Here is a 20,708-nt window from a genome sequence, read left to right as displayed (position 1 = left end):
TTTTTTTTGGCTATTGTGAATAATGCTCTTGTGAACATTCATGTGTGTGAACATGTTTACATTTCTCTTGGGAGTCTTGAAGCAACTGTTTAAGGTTTTGAGGAACTGCCAAACTGTTTTTTTAGAGTGGCTGTACCGCTCTGGAATTTACGTTCTTAGCAGTAGAGCTCCAGTTTCTTAACATTCTTTGGTCGGTTGTCTTTGTGATTATCTGACCTTTTGATTATAGCCATCCTAGTGGATTTAAAGTGATCTATCATTGTGGTTTTGGTTTGCATTTCTCCAGTGACTAATGATGAATGCCAAGTATCTTTTCATGTGCTTTTGGCAATTTGTATATCTTCTTTGAGGAAATGTCTGTTCAGGTCCTCTGCTCACTTTTATTTTATTTTTAAATATTCTACTTAATTAATATGCAGTGTAATATTAGTTTCAGGTGTACAATATAGTGATTCAGCAATTCCGTGCATCACCCAGTGCTCATTGCAAGTCTACTCCTTAATCCCCATCACCCATTTCACTCACCCACCCTCTACCCATTTTTAAATTGGGTTGTCTTTTATTATGGAGTTCTTTATATATTATAGACATGTCACTTACCAGCTATATGGTTTCCATGTTGGCCTGCATGTAAACATGTAAACCCATCCACTCACTTGTCCTAATATTTGTCCTATACCTCCATCAGTATTCATTGAATGTATGTGAATAATTAGTGTTAATGACTAGCTTATCAGAGTGATCTATGTACTTAGTGTTTCCACACCTCGCTTTGCTTAAGGAAAATGAGTCATTTTGTTACAGGGTTCTGAATTTTGATTTTTATACTTGTCTTAGGTGTCATTAATGAACAGGGCCATTTTTGTTTGACTTTAGAGGTTATAATACAACAATCACACAAAAAGTGGTGGGGGATAATTATTGGGGTGGCAGATGATGCACTGGTTGTGAAATAAGTGAGTGTGTATTTAGCTTGACTTCTGGTCATAAATGAAATTCTGACAGATATGGTGCTTGAGTTTTTTTAATTTTAGAAAAATTGCTAAAAAATTTTGGTTTTTTGTCTATAAAATAAGAACTCCCCCCCTCCCCCCCCCCCCCCCCCCCCCCCCATGGCATAGCTGAATCCTGGGAAATCTAGTCTTGGAAAAAATGTGGTGAGATTAAATTTCATTTTACTCAGAAAGTCTGCACTATTCTCTGAAATAGAGGAACATTTTTTTCTGTGGACCTGTTCTTGTGTTTACAGATTATGACCTATGTGGTGAAATTTTAGTGAATGGCACAAATAATACATCTTTGCCCAAGAATGATTGTTAAAATTGTTGAGAAAATATGATGTTAATTTGTAACTTTGACTTTTGAGGTAAATTTGAAAAATCAGTCATCACTTTAATGAATACAAAGAACTTCTATTTTCCTATTTTCTCTACTAATATATAAGCTTATCCAAGTAGAGAGTAGATGATGCATCCTCCTACACCTGTCAACCAGCTTCATTCAGCATTTATCCACTTTCTGCCCTTTTTGTTGGTGTTAAAGAGCTTTTGAAGAATAATTTTCCATTCAGTGTGGTGATCTTTCAAGAAATGTACATTTTGGTGTAATGATCACTGGCTTTAGAGTCATGGGGGTTCTGAATCCCAACTCCCCATGTCCTTGCTGTCTTGACTGGGCAAGTGGCCTTTTCCTCTTAGAAGCTCAGTGTTCACATCTTGGTAACAGGTTTAATATCTACCTCTGAAGGTTGTCTGGATGATTAAATGAGCTAATGTATGCAGAGAATCAAAAGAATGTTTGTTGCTAATTATAGCATGTGAACATAGAGCTGCCAGTGAGAATGGGATCACCGTTGCCATGCTGGATTTCCAGTCTGTAACTGTGTGCTGAGGCCTACTGTAGATCTAACAGTGAGGTAGAGTCTAATTCTGACGTAGACAGACGGATGGCCATTCTGTTCTCTTCTATACTTTCCTATGAATAGAAAAGACAAGCCCTAGGATTAAATACAAGGTGCTTACTATGGTGGATGGGGTGAGGACACGTGTACTAGGGTTCATAGGGCTGCCATAACAAATTCACACAAACTGTGAGAATTAGAACAACAAATCTATTCCCTCACACTTCTGGAGGCAAGCAGTCTGAAATCAAGCTGCTGGCAAGCCTCTCTCCTCACTTCTGGTGGTTGCCAGTAGTCTTTGATATGTTTGGCTTGTAGATGTATCACTCCAGTCTCTGCCTAGGTGGTCACATTGTGTTTTCCCTGTGTCCAAACTTCCCTCTTATAAGGATGCTGCTCATTGAGTAGCATTCACAGATACTGGTGGACTTGAATTTTTAAAGGACACAATTCCACACATAGTACAGGGAGCTAACCAAGACTATGGGTGATCAGGAATAGCAATCTAGCAGGTAATACGATCTAAAATGTGCTTCATTTTAAAAGTGGTTATTAAGGAATTACAGATCTTGTTCAGTTTACTGTGGGATTATGTGGGAGTAAACCCATCATAAATTGAGAATATCGTGAGTCAAAAATGCATTTAATACACCTAACATGCTGGGGTGCCTGGTGGTTCAGTCGTTTGAGTGGCCAACTTTGGCTCAGGTCATGCATGGTCGTGAGTTTGAGTCCTGCATCAGGCTTGCTGCTGTCAGCAGCTCTCTCTGCCCCTCCCCTGCACGCGCGCTCTCTCTCTCTCTCAAACAATAATACATAGACTTAAAAGAAAAATACACCTAACCTACCAAACACGATAGCATAGCCTAGCCTACCTTAAATGTGTTAGAACACTTAACATTAGCCTACAGTTGGGCATAACCATCTAACAGAAAACTCGTGTCATAATAAAGTGTTGAATACCTCATGTAATTTATTGAATACTATACTGAAAGTTAAGAATAGAATTTTTTTAAGTTTATTTATTTTGGGAGAGAGCAAGCAGGGGAAGGGGCAGAGAGAGGGACAGACAGAATGCTAAGCAGGCTCTATGCTGTCAGTGCAAAGCCTGACATGGGGCTTGAACTCACAAACTGTGAGATCATGACCTGAGCTGAGATCAAGAGTCAGATGCTTAACTGACTGAGCCACCCCCGAAAAACAGAATAGTTTGAAGTCCATCAGTTGTTTACTCTCTTGATCATGAGGCCGCCTGTGCTGCTGCTGCCCAGCATCACAAAAGAGTGTCTGTCCTACCACATATCACTAGCCCAGGAAAAGATCAAAATTAAAAATGCCAACTATACTTCCTACTAAATGCATATCACTTCTGCACCTTGGTAAAGTTGAAAAATCATAAATCTAATCATTGTGAGTTAGGGACAGCCTGTAGTTGGGAATGGGTGAGAGGTGAGTTTGGAGAGCGGTACATGATAATAGTCTTGAACTAAATAGTAAATAAAAACAGTAGTTTGGGTGGATTTTTCTCCCTGAGAGCCCTGGGTAAACTCAAGGGTTTTACATTCAAAATTCATGTAATATAGTGGATTTTTGTTGTTTTCCTGGCTGAATACATGGAAATAGCCTTTATATAATTGAGGAATTTAACAAGTTATTCCAATCTTTCTTAGAAATTGGTGCTCAGATTTCCAGTCCCACCTGCTGCTAGGATGTAGAGAGCTGCCCATGGCTTGGCTTCTTAGATAAACTCAGACTGATTCATTTGTGAGCAATAATAGAGATATGGCATCACCATGTGGGTGGCAAGTATGTGAATGTATATTTTGTTAATTATTTCATTAAAAAAATTTTTTTTGACATTTATTTATTTTTGAGAGAGACAGAGCATGAGCAGGAGAAGGGCAGAGAGAGAGGGAGACACAGAATCTGAAGCAGGCTCCAGGCTTCAAGCTGTCAGCACAGCCCAATGTGGGGCTCGAACTCACAAACTTCAAGATCATGACCTGAGCTGAAGTCGGATGTTTAACTGACTGAGCCACCCAGTCGCCCTTATAATTTTATTTTGTTTTATATTCTTTATAGTGTTATATTAGTTTCAGGTGTACAATATAGTGATTGAACAACTCCATACAGTAGATGTATGTTTTGAAGTGACCAGGTAGAAGCCAGAAGAACGTATGGTTTCTACACCAACTATGTGCTGGGAATGGCAAACTCTAGACCGGACTCTGGGAATCTGTGCAGTTGGAGATGGAAGCAGTTAAGGGAGGAGTGGTTTGAAGACTAGAAAACTGAGATTTTATTTATTTGCAACATCTTTAAAAATCTTAGATGAACTTGGTTGGCAAGTAAATAGAGCTGCTAAGAGGTGAACTCGATTTCCTAAAAAGCTTGCCATTAACTACATTGTCTTCTAACTTTTACTTTACTGTTAATGTGTACCTTCATTACTATTAAAAGGTTTAAAATTACTTGAGCATACCCACTTCTAGTCCCAATTCTTCAGTAATAGGCATTATCCAAGTTGGAAATAAAATATTTTCTAAATGGCACATAACAGGATTATGTTACAATCAGAGGGGTAAGATCTGGGTGAAAAGCTTGTGCAGTAAAATTTTGGACCAAAAGTAGTACTCAAGAGCTAATTAGCAGTTTTTAAGTATAGCAAATATATAGCTGGGCTCCAGGTTAGGCTTTGATCTTGAATAATACACACTACCAGTGACTGAGAACGATGGGTGAGTGTGGGGAAACTCCGGTTTGCCCCGTAGACACTCTTGCCCCACTGGACCAGTAAATTTCAGAAAGAAGAAATCCCACGAACATCTGTTTGGGTGTCTTTTATCAATAGCTTGGCAATATTGTGATGATTTGTCCACCCCACTGTTGAAAAGCAACTAAACTTAGGAAATGTATGTCTGTCCTAGGAAACAAATAGCAACGGAGGGAAGGATTCCGCTTCTATCCCCACTTTTTCTCTCTTCCAGCACTGTCTTAGCAGGGTTCTGGTCGGTTATAATGTGTTGGTGTGGTAAGGATCTTTCTTTCCTCTGCCCAAATAATTCATGCACTTGGCTCTGCCCTTTGTTCATTTGTTTCTCTAGAACTGTCTCCAAGTGAGAGCCTTAAGGATACGGGAGAACACTATTTTCTCGGCATTACTTTTTTTTTTTTTTAAACAATTTAAAGGCCAATATAATCCAGTTTGATGTTGTCATTTTTTTCTTGATTGTAGGATTACATGTTCATTGTACAATATTTGGAAAAAGAGAAGGAAAGAAGAAAAAGAGTCTTTCTTCCCAATGACAATATTGTTAAATGACTCCTAGTTCAATCTGGTAGGATAGGCATTTTTCAACATGGTTGGATTGTGTTATACGTAGAAGTTTATACTGTTATGTCTTAAACATTCTTTTTAAGAAAATGGAGCTATAATTCACATACTATAAAACTCATATATTTTTTACAGTTTATTCTCAAAGAGCGAGACAGAGAAAGGGTGCATGAGTCAGGGAGGGACAGAGAGAGAGAGAGGGAGAAAGAGAGAATCCTAAGCAGACTTTGTGCTGTCAGTGAGGCTCAATCCCATGACCGTGACATCATGACCTGAGCCAAAATCAACAGTTGGGCGCTCAACTGATTGAACCACCCAGCTACCCCATACAATTCATATTTCAAATCAGATATTTCAGTGTTTTTTAGTATATTCACGAGGTATAAAGAACCATCACCACCACTGTGTAATTCTGGAACATTTTCCATTATTCCAAAAAGTAACTCCATAGCCATTAATAGTCACTGACCTCCTTTCCTTGGCAGCCTCTTCCAGCCCTTAGCAACCACTTTTCTACTTTGTCTCTATAGATTTGCCTGTTCTGGAGACCTTATATAAAAGGAATTATTATAGGGTCTTTTTCACTTAACATTTTGAAGGTGTATCCATGTTATAGTATGTACTTCATTCCTTTTTATGGCCAGACAATATTCTAGTGTATGATTATACTATATATTGTTTATCCATTTATCAATTGCAGGTATTTTATTGTAAGGCCCCATAGAACCCAGTAGAATAACTAATGCATATCTGAAGGAATAATTCTTAGGGGAAATAGTCTTTATCAGTATTGACTTTGGAACCAACCTCTTTTTTCTACTCCAGCTGTTTTTATTTTTCATTTTAAAAGAAACTTTAAATAGGGGCAATGGATAAAATGCCAGCATCTGGGATGATCTACCACTTTTGGAGGCCACTGTAATCTTGGGTATTTTTCACCTCATGAGATGAGTCACTTTTTTTCCCTTTTTCTTTTTTATTATTGTTTTTAATGTTTTTGAGAGAGAGTGCAAGTGGGGGAGGGGAGAGAGAGGGAGACACAGAATCTAAAGCAGACTCCAGTCTCTGAGCTGGAGTCAGCACAAAACCCAACCTGGGACCCAAACCCACAAATCACGAGATCATGACCCGAGCTGAAGTTGGATGCTTAACTGACTGAGCCACCCAGTTGCGCCTCTTTTTTTTTTTTTTTTAAGTTTATTTTGAGAGAGAGTGTGTGCACACACAAGAAAGGGAGAGAGGCAGAGAGAATCCCAAGCAGGTTCCACACTGTCAGCACAGAGCTCGATGCTGGGGTTTGATCTCATGAGCCATGAGATCATGACCTGAGCCAAAACCAAGAATTGGATGCTTAACCAACTGAGCTACCCAGGCACCCCTTTAGTGCCTTCACCCGTGATAATGTTGGAATTGTAATGAGGATTTAGAACTGCCCTCTTTTTCCCTCTAGTAATTTGTAGCTGTTTGGAGTAATAATCCCTATCTTTCTGCTCAAGGAGTAAATAAGTGAGTTATTGAGACTTGTGTTTACTTCTGGGATTCCTTAGTCTTTCTATGTTTGTTTGGAGAGCTGGGGGCTGAGGCCTGGCAGGATAACCAGGCAGCCACTGCTGTCTTAGTTTTCTGCTGGACTCTCTCCAGACTCTGTGGCGTGTTGGGGTAGGCCACATATAGCTTAGTGTTCAAGGTTTGGAGGCTGCTGTGATTGAGGGGACTGAAGAAAAGACAGCAGGTTAATAGCCTGTACTGTGGAAATCCATGCAGCAGTTAAAAAGAATAAGCTAATTTTGTCTTTACCAACATAGACTGACCACTGAGATGACAGATGAGAGGAAAAAAAAGCAAGATCAGTAATGTCCTACTTTTAAGTTACTTAAAATCTGCCTCAGTTTATTCATCTTCATAATGTGGAAAATAGCTACACTGTGAGGAGTAATTGAGAAAATATATGTAAAGTGGTTAGAACTGTAATATATTTTATGAAAATTAACTTAAAACAATTCTCTTCTATGGGTGGATGTGTGACTAAGCATCCACACATACTTAGAAAAAAACTCGAGGGGTGCCCAGGTGGCTCAATGGGTTGGGCGTCTGACTTCGGCTCAGCTCATGAACTCACAGCTCGTGAGTTCAAGCCCCACATCGGGCTTTGGGCTGACAGCTCAGAGCCTGGAGTTTGCTTCTGATTCTGTGTCTTTCTCTCTTTCTGCTCCTCCCCTGCTTGTGCTCTCTCTCTCAAATAAATATTTAAAAAACAAAACTTGAGCTACCATTGACAGAATTATGAAAGTAATCATTTTAGAGTGTGTAATTCAGTGGGTTTCTGCATATTAACAAGACTGTACAGCCATCACCGCAAATTCCAGAGCATTTTCATCACTCCAGAAAGAATACCCTACCTGTAAGCAGTCACTCCATTTCTCCTTTCTCTCAACCCCTGGAAAACACTGGATATATCTCTATGGATATACCTATTTTGATAAATGGAGTTGTATAAATATGTTACCTTTTATGTCTGGCTCAACTTGCACTTAGGGTAATGTTTCCATGGTTTATCCATACTATAGCAGGTGTCTGTATTAATTTCTTCTTATGGTTGACTAATAAATATTCCATTTGTATGTAAACCCTACATTATCCACTGGGGTTGCTTCTCCCTTTCAGCAATTGTGAACAATGCTTGTTAGGAACATAGGTGTACAAATAGCTCTTTGGGTACCTGCTGTCAATTCTTCTGGGTATATATCCAGAAGTGGAATTGTTGGATCGTGTGGTAATTCTGTTTTTAATTTTTTTTTGAGGAACTGCCATAGTGTTTTCCATAGAGGATGCACTATTTCACGTTTCTCCCAGCAAAGTATGAGAATTCTAATTTTTTCACATCCTTGCCAAGACCTCTGTTATTTTCCTTAAAAAAAAAAAAAAAAAATGATACCCATTCTAATGGGTGTGAAGCAATCTTACTATGGCTTTCATTTATATTCCCTTAATGATTGGTGGCATTGAGCATCTTTTCATGTGACACATACTTGTAAAAACATTTGGAGAGACGCATCAGACTGAAAGTGATTTCCTTAAATGTTTGGGGGAAGTAACTGGTTTAGAAGCAGGTGGTCAAAAGGGACCCTAACTTTATGTTACTTGGAGTGTTTTACAAGTATTGCTGTTAATAAAATGTAGAACAAATTAATGCTGGTTAATACTTTAATCTGATTGAGATATATAGAAATACAGTATTTAGCACTTGTAACGAGGGCTACGTAGTCTTGTTGACCCTTGGGGTTGATAAAGTTCTTTTGTATCAAAGGCTGATTTTCATCTTCCAGCATTGAAAGGATTGAACTGGCTTCAGTATGTGTCACTATATTTTATTTTGTGTGGGGAAAATGAGGCAATGTAGTTGACCAAGTGGTTAACAATGTGGGCTGTGGAATCTGACAGTGGGGGTTTTAAATCATTTGTCTATCACTTAACTACCCAAGTTGAAACACTGTTAACTTCCCCTTGTCATAATTAACGCATCTATTAAATGAGATGTTCCCTTATGGGATTTTGTGGAATGAGATGAGTTAAAATAGATAAAATATTTAAGACAGTGCTTCTACTGGAAAGCACCCAAATGTTATCAGCCATAATTCATTACTGAAAGAAGGCCAGTGTAGTTGGAGAGAGTGGCATTAGATGATGAGCATGTCACACAGGGCCTTCAGGGCACTTGTTAGGGATTTTGGATCCTTTCCCCAATACAAAGGGAAGCTCTTAGAGTTAATAGTAGGGTGTAAGTTGATTAGCTCAACTTTTAAAAATCAGTTTAGGGTAGTACGGTCTAGTAGAAAGAAAATGCAGACCACTTAACGCAATTTAAAATTTTCTAATTGCCGTGTTGAGAAAGTAAAAAGGAAAACAGGTGAATATTAACTTTAATAGTATTTTAATATGTCTGAAATATTACAATTTTAACATGTAATCAATTATTTAAAAAATTGAAATATTATGTATTTTGTACTAATCAAATGTGGCTAATCCACTTTTCAAGTGCCCAGTAGCCACATGTAGTCAGTGGCTAGCACACTGACAATACAAGCCTCACTGTTTGAGAACAAACCATTGAAATCAGAAATGAGTATGGAGAGACGATCTTGGAGCATTCTACAGTAGTGCAGAGAGGTAGGTCATGGAGGCTTGGTCTAGTGTGGCAGAAGAGAGCAGCATGCAGGCCCAGAGCAATGTGTAGGTGGACTTTTACTGATGAGCTTCTTGGGGATGAGGTGAAATTTTCGAGGCTTTAAAGCAAGGTTTTTGGTATTTGTAACTCTAGACGGGGTCACCATTGACTCTAAAAGGTAGGAACAGGAGAAGTGAACACAGCATTGGGTTTGGGCATAGATGTCCAATCATAAAGTCCAGCCCGGTAGGAGCTCCTGAGGGCTTGTCTTCTCTGACTTTGAGCTCTGTGTGTGTCTTTGGTAACCTGGCCTTTTGTCTCTCTTAGTTGCTCTGATCACATGATTTTATAAAATTCTAAATTACTGTTTCTTCCTCATGTTAGGGGATCTAACTTGCGGAAGTTGAGGGTGCCTAGAAAGTTATGAGTTTGCTCTGTGTGCCTCTAATGCTGGGACATTTTTGTGGGATGATGGAGGCAGAGATGCCCTCTGGGTTTTATCAGTGATAAAGATGTTTGCAACATGACTTGTGAGGTTGTGGAAGATTGGGTCTGTGTGTGTTGGCCTTCTGAAGTTGAAATTTGTTTACAGAGTTGGATGTGAGAAAATGGTTTGTTACTCAAATAAGTATGATGATAACAGTTTAGGGAAATTTACATTAAGGTGGATCTTTTTGTTGTTGTTTCTTTTAATAGAGCAGGTGCAGGAGGGGCAGAGGGAGAGAGAGAGAATCCTAAGCAGGCTCCACACCCACAAGGGACCCAACGCAGGGCTCGATCTCACCTTCATGAGATCATGACCTGAACTGAGATCAGGAGTTGGGGGCTTAACTGGCTGAGCTACACAGGCGCCCCACTCCCCTCAAGGTGGATATTTCTTTAAAATTTTTTGTATCTGTATTTTGTACCAATTTTACAAACGTTTTGGGGTACCTGTAACATAGAGGTGTTCTTTGTTTATTAATGTAGGTAGTCTTCTTATAGATGATATAAAAGAATAAAATTACTGGATTGGTTTTATCCATAAATAGCAACAAGTTATTGTTGACCTGTAGTTGAAGGAAGTTCCCTTGACCTCCACATGCCTGGCTCCCCAGAGATTATCTTGTGGAGGTTTTTTTTTTTTTCCCCCTTGCTCTTGTTGAATAAGGAATAGTTAAAAATAACTTCTTTCTGGTAAGCCCTCCCCAAAGTCTGAGCCTAGTTTTGGTATTTGGAAGCTTTATTGGTGTGTGAGTGTGGATGCATGTGCATGTATTTCGGAAGGTGTATAGTAGGGCAAGAGAGCATTAAATACCTGCTTTGAGTTTTAATTTAACATTTTTTAATGTTTATTTTATTGATTTTGAAGTTTATTTATTTTGAGAGACAGAGCGAGTGCGGGAGGGGCAGAGAGGAGAGAGAGAGAGAGAGAGAGAGAGAGAGAGAATGAATGAATGAATGAATGAATCAATCAATCAATCAATGCTAAGCAGCAGGCTCTGCACGGTCAGTGCGGGCCTGATGCGTGGCTCGAACTCACGAGCCAAGAGATCATGACCTGAGCTGAAACCAAGAGACACTTAACTGAGCAACCCAGGCACCTCTTTAATATTTATTCTTTTTTTTTAAAATGTTTTTATGCTTATTTATTTTTGAGATAGAAACAGAGCATGAGAGGTGGAGGGGCAGAGAGAGAGGGAGACACAGAATCTGAAGCAGGCTCCAGGCTCTGAGCTGTCAGCACAGAGCCTGACATGGGGCTTGAACCCACCAGCTGTGAGATCATGACCTGAGCCGAAGTCAGACACTCAGCTGACTGAGCCACCCAGGCGCCCCTGTTTATTTTTAAGAGGCAGGGGGAGGGGCAGAGAGAAAGGGGTACAGGATTCGAAGCAGGCTCTGTGCTGACAGCAGAAAGCTTGATGTGGGGCTCAAACTCCTGAACCGTGAGATAATGACCTGAACTGAAGTCAGATGCTCAAAGGACTAAGCCACCCGGGGGGCCCTAACTGGTTTTTATAATGGCTGTGGCTTTATACTTCTTTATCTTTTTTATATGAATTCGTAATAAATACTTGTTTGCTTATATCAATCACTATAGACTTCTAAAGGAAGCTGGAATTAGTTTCCTTTGCTCTTAGACAAAAACTATTTTGTGGCTTCTTTTTTAACCCTTTAGTTTTTGTTGTGCCTCACTGAGCTAAACACAGTTCTCAGATAACAAAGACATGGTCCCTTTCCTTATAAAGTTTATTTTTTAAAAAAATTTTATTGCAAGTACATAGTTTCTTTTTAGAAAAAAAAATTTTTTTTTGAGAGAGTGTGTGCAAGGCTGGGGGAGGGGTAAAGGGGTGGGGGAGAGAATCTTAAGCAGGCTCCATGCTCAGCGCAGAGCCCAATAAATGGGGCTCAATCTCACGACCCTGGGATGATGACCTGAGCTGAAACCAAGAGTCAGACACTCAACTGACTGAGCCACCCAGGAACCTCTCCTTCTAAAGTTTAGAGGCTAGTGTAGCTCTTTGTGGAGGAACCACAATGAAGGTGGTGGGGCATTTCTAGAGGCGATTTAAGAGAAGAGATTAGTGCACTAGACTGTAACCCCAGCACTGTCCCATCATCTTTTGAAATGCATGAAGCAAACAAGGAGGGTTTAGATTCTATTGTTATATGATAAACAGCTTAAGTATGGAAGTCAGTATAACGGTTAGGAAAAGATTATTTGTGACACACCTGACAACTGATCACATCACTGTGGTTAATAATGACTAGTCTAGTGGGAGAATGAAGATCAGTGAAGAGATTATAAAATGACACTGCTTTCATTTATAGGATTAGGTGAGCTCAGGTGCTATGGAAACGAGGGTGCTTTACTCAGTCTTCAGGGTGTGACTGGAGCAGTAGGTGTGTGGGAAGTGTATTGAAGATGATGGGAGAGGTAGGCAGCACCAGATCACTGATGATCTCCTGTACCAGGTTGAAGTTGTGACAGTTTCTGTCAGTAGTTTGAAGCCACTGAAGAGTAGTAACTTGTACCAGGAGAATAGTCACGGGGTGGTGGACCGGAGGTAGGATACCAGTCAGACTCTCAGTTCAGATAGTTCAGAGCTGATAGGACCTCAGGAGCAGCGGGTATAAAGAATAAGTAGTCAGCAGAAGGTCTGTCTGCAGAGCATGAATTACTCCATGCCCATAGGGGATCAGCTGAGTCACAGCTAGTTTCGTTGGGGGCAAGGGTGGTGGTGGTGGATGTGGTGCTGCTGTGGCAGACGAAATCTGATCATGTGTGAGACAAAGATCGTTTTTCAACTATCTTTATCTCAGTGTTTTGTGTATGAATAGACCAGCCTACTAGATTGAAGAGGGGCATGAAGAAACTTACCTTGATAATGGTGATGGTCTCAGGAGAGTATACATAATGGCAAAACTGATCAAATTTTGTGCAGTTTATTACACTTCAGTATTCTTCAGTGCTAAAAAAAACAAACAAACCAAAACCTAGGCTATTATCTAGTAATACTGATCTTAGTTATTCTTTAACAGCTTTAATGAGATATAATTCACATACAGTTCACCCACTTAAAGTGTGTTTTTCAGTGTTTTCTAGTATAATGGATAAGTGCAACCATCACCATAGTTGATGTTGAACCTTTTTAATTGTCTCAAAAAGCAACCTCTTCTGCTACCACCCTCTACATTCCCACTCACCAGCGCTATGCAACAACTAATGTACTTTCTGCCTCTATAGATTCCCCCCCTCCCTTTTTAAATTTATTTATTTTTGAGAGAGACAGAGACAGTATGACCACTGGAGGGACAGAGAGAGAGGCAGAAAGAATCCCAAGCAAGCTCCATGCTGTCAGCCCAGAGCCTGACATGGGGCTCAATCTCACAAACTGTGAGATCATGACTTGAGCGAAACCAAGAGTTGGGCACTTAACCAGCTGAGCCACCAGGTGCCCCTAGATTTCCCTTTTCTGGATGTTTCCTAGTAATGGAATCACTTAATACGTATTTTGTGTGTGGGTGTGTGTTATTGGCTTCTTTTACTTAACATAATGTTTTCAATGTTCATTCATGTTGTAGCATATGTCAGTACTTCATTCCATTTTGTGGCCAAATACTATTCCATTGTATGGCTGTACTACATTTTGTCTATCCATTCATTAGGTGATGAGCATTTAGATTGTTTCCACCCTACACAATTGTGAATGATCTTAATTCTCTGCAGCTGTGTGAAGGGACAATGCTAATCTTTGCATTTATCATGAGATTCTATTTCTGCATTTGGAGGAACTTTTTTTTAAAAAGGCTGAATATTTGAGATTTAATTTTAAGTCCTAAATATATAAAAAAGGGACATTCCACTAAGACATTTTCTCTGGGGCTTTGTTTTGATGCCTTCTTTCCCCTCCAGTTGGAATTTAAGACTTACTGAAGCAGAGAGAAATGTTTCCTTTCTGGCTTGAGTAAAATAATTTCATTTAGGACTGGGAATTTAAGAGATTTGTGGAAACGTTGGAAATGGGCAATGGAAGTTTTTATTTTATTTTTTACCTTTAGACAAGGCTGTTTAATTTAAAACATTTGTAGCCGAAATAGATGGGAGAGGTAGAAAATACAAGATGTTCTAACACCTGAGAGGAGACCAGAACCTAGGGGGTGGGTGGTTTCAGTGACAGATAACTGGAATGTCTGTCTTCCTAGTTAATGCAGGGTGAATCAAAATGTCAGAACTTATCAAGGGTAAGTTGTATTTACTCTTCGAGTGGGTTGAACTGGCATGATCGAATTCAGTAGTCCTGCTTGACATAGCACATTCAAATAAATGACTAACTAATAGACTGAAGGGAAACGGGTTGCTATAGCACTGCCTAATCATTTGGGGGATGGAAACCCTTTTGGGATTTGGAAATCTGATTGGGCTATTAACAGTCCTTCCTCCATCTCTCACTTGTGATTAGCCCCCCAAATTTTGGTATAAAGCTTTGAATTAAAACAACAAAGACCCATTGAAATCCAAATACAGGTTGTGTTGTTAACTTGTTTCTTAACTAGTACTTCTTAATTATTGATGTTGGGCCTGGGTTTTTTGTTTTGTTTGTTTAAGTTTATTTATTTATTTTGAGAGAAACAGAGACAGTGTGATTGGGGAAGGGGCAGAAAGAGAGGGAGAGAGACAGTGTGGGAGCTGCTAGATGCGGGACTTGAACCCACGAAGCCCTGAGCCAAGAGTTAACCACTTAACTGACTGAGCCACCCAGGCACCTCTGATTGGTTTTGTTTTGTTTTGTTTTGTTTTGAAGGATTAGAGTTTTGTGGTTTTTTTTGTTTTTTTGTTTTTTTTGGTTTTTTTTTTTTGGTTTTTAGAGTCAGGTTTATTTAAGTATAATTTACATACAATAAAATTCACTAATTTTATTATAATTTACATATAATAAAGTTCACTAGTTTTAGATTGTAGTTCCTAATTACTTTGATAGAGATGTTACACATTTTAACACATCGTTGACAACCAGTAGCATTTATTATAGCAATAGAAGGTGCAACTACAAGCAATTTTGGTATTTTTTTTTCTTTCTTCTTCTTTTTTTTTTTCTTTAGTAAACTCCACAGCCAACCTGGGGCTCGAATTTATGACCCCGAAATCAGTTGCATGTTCTACCAACTGAGCCAGCCAGGTGCCCCCAAGCAATTTTGTTTTGAACATATTACGCTTTCTACAATATATGCATTGAAAATTTTGAGGTCTATTTCATTGATTTTTGTAAGTTAAAAAAAAAGTATTTATTTTATGCCTGTGTATGTGTATATATTCTATATTTAAATATAAATATATGTATGTATATATATGTATAGTAGTACAAGTTAAGGTGGTATAAGCTAAACTATGTGGAGACTAATGTATTACTGAACAAATTGTTTTTAGAAAGAATTAAGAATGATGTTTTATTTAAATTAACATTAAACTGGCATTCACTCCTAATGCCTACACTCCTTCTGTATCACTACCACCACCATCTCCACCTTTTAGAGTGCCTTCCACTTAAAAGCTAAATCTTAAATACTGGATTTACCTTTCCTGCTGCTTTACTTAAAATGGAATGAATTAAAGTGCCTTGTTAGAATTCTGTTAACTTACGTACCATAATTTTTTGGTATTGAAAAATTTGTGATTTAAAATTATAGGTTGCCTTAAAAAGTGTTTTCAAAGGCATTATATGCTGCTTATTACCTCTTTGGATGGCATTGTGAGAGGTGTCCTGTTTTTTGGCCTTTATAAAATAGTCGGTGATCAATACTACATGCACAGGAAATTCACCTGTAAACCACGTAAGCACTATTATAAAGAGTATTGTTTCTAATAAGCTATACTAGGATTTCCTCTGGGTAAGTGTTCACTTCACTTATGAACTATTTAAATATCTTTTTGTGCCTGTACATTCTAGGCACTAGGGATAGTACAAAAAAATTCCTGTTGATGCAGACTGTACATTTTAGTGGCCAAGACCCAGCAAATGAAAATTTATGTAGTCAGCTAAGTAGTCTGAATTAAAAATAAAATATTGAGCTTTATGACTTAACAATAGCTATAATTAGAGACAAAGATTAGTGTGCTTCTGTGATAGGCCCCACTCAAAGGGAATTCACCACATCAAAATTCACCACATGCAGTATAAAAATAGGTAACTATTCCATTAACAAATAAGTATTTACCCTATTTTAAAATGGGGGAAAAAAAATTGAAGCTCACCCCTAGACAAACCTTGCTGTAAATTTCAAACTGGAATCTGTAGACAAAATAAATGCCTGAAAGATACCACATGAGATGAACGTTTGTTTAGAAGAAATTGCATAAAGTTGGGAATTAACATAAAAATTTATTTAATGTGTTTCTCACTGGTTTACTATGTTCTTGGAGGCAGAAAACATTCTGAAGGGGCTGTCCTTTAATTTTGCAATTAAACTGATAAGTGGTTCACTATAAATTAATAAAAACTTGTTTTACTTTTCAAGAAAGACTTTTTACAGTTCTTGGAAGCTAAGGACAGTCAAATTTGGTTTATACTGATGAGACGAGATGTACATCTACATTTTATACTATAAAAGAATTTAGTTACTGTTTTAACAGCTTCTCTTTAGAATAACATGCTCAGAATAATGCAACTACAGGAAAAATGGTAAAAACATAGTTTCAAATTGTACATTTTCCAACAGTATTAAATTAATTTCAGGTCATTTAGGCTAATCTTTAAGACAGGTAGAATATCAACTATTCTCTTCATACTACCAGTCTGCCTTGAGAGTAGTCTGTTCTGATGTGCCCATAGTAGCTGTAAAAGGAAGTTCTTTGAAAAGGAACATTTTACTTGGGGCCTTGTCTCAAATGATGATGTGTTGATAAATGTATGAGAATTACATGCTTCTTTATTCTCCAGCCTCAGGAATCAGGCGGTTATGGCTTTGAACACCTTGCTGAGCCACTTAACTTCTTGTTTCACCAAAGGAAATGAGGTTAAAGTCAGGGATCTGGAAGTAGGCAGGAGAGAGAAGCCCTCTACGAACTTTCTATGGTGCCCTTCCCTTGCTTCTTTAGTCCCAAAACCCCAGTTAATTTCTTTTTTTTTGGCTCTTTTCCATCACAGTTACTTTGTGATTTTAAAACCTATTTCTGCCCTTGTTAATAACTTGGGAAATTGAAAATTTGTAATTTTTTCTCCCCCTCCTGATAGGTGCTGGATAGTTTACTAGTCCAGTATGGAGTGGTGGAAAGCTGTGAGCAAGGTACATGTCTTCTCAATTGCGTTCAAATTTTTAAAAGGAAGGAAATAGAAAGAAAACTAACTTTTTTTTTCTTCACTTTTCTCTTCCTCTAGTGAACACTGACTCGGAAACTGCAGTCGTAAATGTAACCTATTCCAGTAAGGACCAAGCTAGACAGTAAGCAGTTTGAAACTTTTAATCTATACGTAATAACTAGGTTAAGTTTAGTGCTTACATTTTGGGCTGTTGGGTAGCAGAAATAAATTTTATTTTGCACAGTTTGACCCTGCAATTCTTTTTAAATTTGAATGTCTAATAAGAATCTGTATTAGTAAAGTTTTACTACATTTTTCATATGTCTTTAATGCCAATAATAGAGTGGTATTGTATGACGCTGCATTACATCCTATTTGCAAAAAGCTCTGGGCCTGGGTATCCTTGCCAAATTACGTAAAGACTTGTTGTTCTTACTGATACATAACATTGCTATTTTATGTAAAGCTGGTAAGTTGATCATGTGTTAAACTACCACCGGTGTTAAATGTTAAGTTTTCTTGGTCACTGATTTTTTTTTTATTGATGACAATTATAATTTAGGAGCATGCAGACATTGGATCAATGTAATTTGCTTTTTGATTTGAAAAACATATTCCAATGCAATTGAGAGAGGCAAAACTTTGCAGATCAAAAAATCTCCCCTAGGAAAAGATAATTCTGTAGGCTTGGGAGTGATCTAATGAACTGGCTGAGCACTAGAGAAAAGAAAGTGAGGATGCCACACACACTGCCTTGGATAGAGCTACTCAGAGCACAAACATGCCTAGGAATGGCATGCAAGTGCTGAGTGTCAGTAGACCATGGAAGTCTTAACCACCTCCAGATAAAGTACAGGCAGGAACAGACTGCCTGTTGTCTCTGTGTGGAAAGGTGAGAGGAAAGACCATGCTGGCTGACCCTGAGCCCTAAAAGGAAAAGATGAAACCCCCTGCAAGGGTGGGAATAGAGCTAGGTTACCAAAAGTAGTACCCACTCAGGGAGGGACTATGAAAGGAAAGATAGGGCTGGGGAGATGGAAATTTGCATAACCCAAATGGAGCTTTATTTTTTTAAATGGTGATATTAACATGGTTCAAAATTTTACAAGGTGCAGAGATGTATACAGTGCAAATCTTCCTTCCAATATTGTCCCCAATTACTTTGTTTCCTTTCTCAGAGGTAACTAACAACACGGAAGACAGATGTGTGAATATTTCCTCCTTTTTGCACACATGATACCTTAGGATTTGACTGTATGGATGTGGAATGACTTAGTCCCAAAATGGGTATTAAGTTGTTTATTAAATTTTTAGCAGTTATGAACAGTGCTATAGTGAATCCCTTTTTGCATGTCATTTTGCATATATGTGAATATCGCCTTAGGGTTAAATTCCTGGAGTTAAATTTACTAAGTCAGGATGTATGTACTTTTTTGTTGTTGGATAGCGAGGCTGGCAAGTTAGCCTTCATAGAGTTTGAACTACTTTAAATTTTCATCAGCACCCTGAAAGTCCATTTCCTTTTATTCTCCCTAACATGGGGCTTCATCAGACTTTGCTGATCGAGGAGATTCACCTTTAATGTTTTAATAATGAAACTTTGGATATGTTTAAAGGTATATTATTTTTACTTCTGTTTGTATCCTTCCTTCATTTGAAAAAATTCAAGTTCATAGAAGGTGTTTGGATATTATAGAAATTATGATGCAAGTTGTAAAACAAACTTTTTCTTCAACCAAATCATGTTAGGGGAAAAACGGGAAAGTAGATTGGGGTATCAAAGTGAGGGCAGTAAGAACGCAGAAGCTCCATTTTTTCTTCTATACTTCAGTCTTTACAAAGATCTGTAATGAATACTTGGTAGAGTCATCTCTCTGTTACACAGAATATATGAGATAACATTCTAAATCTAAGGATATTCAGAGATCGAGGCCTTTCCTAGTTGTCTTATTTGAAAACTTATGTGAGGCTAGGTAAAGGTGGAAATACTTAATACTTATTTTTTTTTTTTTAATGTTTATTTGTTTTGAGAGAGAGCACAAATGAGAGAGGATCAGAGAGACAGAGAGAGACAGAGACAGAATCATAAGCAGGCTCCACACTGTCAGTGCAGAGCCCGTCGCAGGGCTTTATCTCACTATCTGTGAGATCATGACTTGATCCAAAATTGAGTGTTGGACACTTAACCAACTGAGCCACCCAGGTGCCCCAACAGTTACTTACTTATAAGGAGACTTAACTTACATAGCTTTGAAGAGACATAGAAGGACCTTAAGTAGAGACAGGTTGACATTTAGCACTCCCCTCCCCCTTAAAAAAATTCCAACTTCTTAAGAGTACAAGCACAAGAAGTGTAGACTGGCTAGTCAAAGCAGAAGTACTGTGGACATTAATCTTAACATGACAGCAATGTGAATGTGGAGACATTTTTTTTAATCTAAAGATACTTTGTAGTGGTTGTTAGAAATTGGCAGGGTCCTGTTGATCCCAAGGAGGGAGGAAAAAATGTTTAGGAATTTTTAATGTAGGTAGTTAGGTAACCTAAACAAATAAATTGGACAGTTCAATGAGGGAAGTAGTCATCATATCCCTTATTCTAATAGTTAATCAGGTAACATTTATTGATTACCAGCTATTGACCAAAAGATAGGAATGAATAAAGGCAAAGTCCTTGACCTCAAGGATGGGCCTCCCTGTGACAAAAGTAATGGAAGGGGATCACCTGATTTTAATTCCTGACCAAGTTGAGTTTCTTTATAAGATATTGGGTTTTCTCCCCATCAAGAATTCCTGAAATCAAAGAGAATTAGAAAACAATTGTGTATTTAGAGAAAGTTAATAGTTTTAAAAAATGGACAAAACCAATTTTGTGAAGCAATGCTGTGAAGATTGTCTATTAAACTTCTTTAGTAAGTTTTGAAAAAAGATGTGGAGTACATTCTCGTTCTGTGAGAATTTTATTTGAGAGACATTGGATATAATGGAGAAAGTATGGATTCTGGGGTCACAGGACTCTGACTATAACCTTCTCTGATCTTTAGTTTTCTCAGCTGCAACATGAGAATTGACAAAAACCAAATATATTCATGCATATGCACATCATACTTACAGAAAATGGTCTCATCAAATGGCCTGGCACATAGGCACCCAGGAAACAGGACCTCACATTCAGCCCTCTGGTTCTGGGTTGCTTCTAGAGTAGCTTGAAGTGGTTTGAGCTGGGGAAGGTTGGTCCCTCTAGGACTGGCCCCACTGAACCTTGGATGCCTGCTCTCTGGGCTCTAGCATGACTGTCTGCTGCTTACACTAGCCTGGCATGATTTCTCCACAGCCTTTCCTTGGCAGCCATCTGAGCTCACACCTTCAGGTAATCAGAGCTGAATTGATAATCTCATTTGACTTCTTTCCTTATCATCTGTTACTCAGAGTCCACGTAACTGGGATGTGCTTATGTGGTATGAGTAGAGCACAGAGGCTAAGAGGATATATTCCGGAGTCCAGTTCCATAGAATGGACTCTGCGCCACCA

General features: G+C 38.4%; 1 protein-coding gene across 4 annotated transcripts in view; it reads left to right on the top strand.

Annotated features, from left to right (window-relative positions):
• The window catches only part of IGF2BP3 (insulin like growth factor 2 mRNA binding protein 3), a 154,480-nt gene that overhangs the window by 90,778 nt on the left and 42,994 nt on the right, over positions 1-20,708 (top strand). For all 4 annotated transcript variants that reach the window (XM_060632712.3, XM_060632711.3, XM_060632714.3 and 1 more), the window contains exons 4-5: positions 17,115-17,166; positions 17,259-17,322. In XM_060632712.3, the coding sequence (XP_060488695.1) occupies positions 17,115-17,166; positions 17,259-17,322 (116 nt within the window). The remainder of the gene's footprint in view (positions 1-17,114; positions 17,167-17,258; positions 17,323-20,708) is intronic.

This window comes from Panthera onca, chromosome A2 (genome assembly GCF_046562875.1).
Source record: "Panthera onca isolate mPanOnc1 chromosome A2, mPanOnc1 haplotype 2, whole genome shotgun sequence".
NCBI lineage: Eukaryota > Metazoa > Chordata > Mammalia > Carnivora > Felidae > Panthera > Panthera onca.
This window is presented reverse-complemented; position numbering and strand designations above follow the sequence as displayed.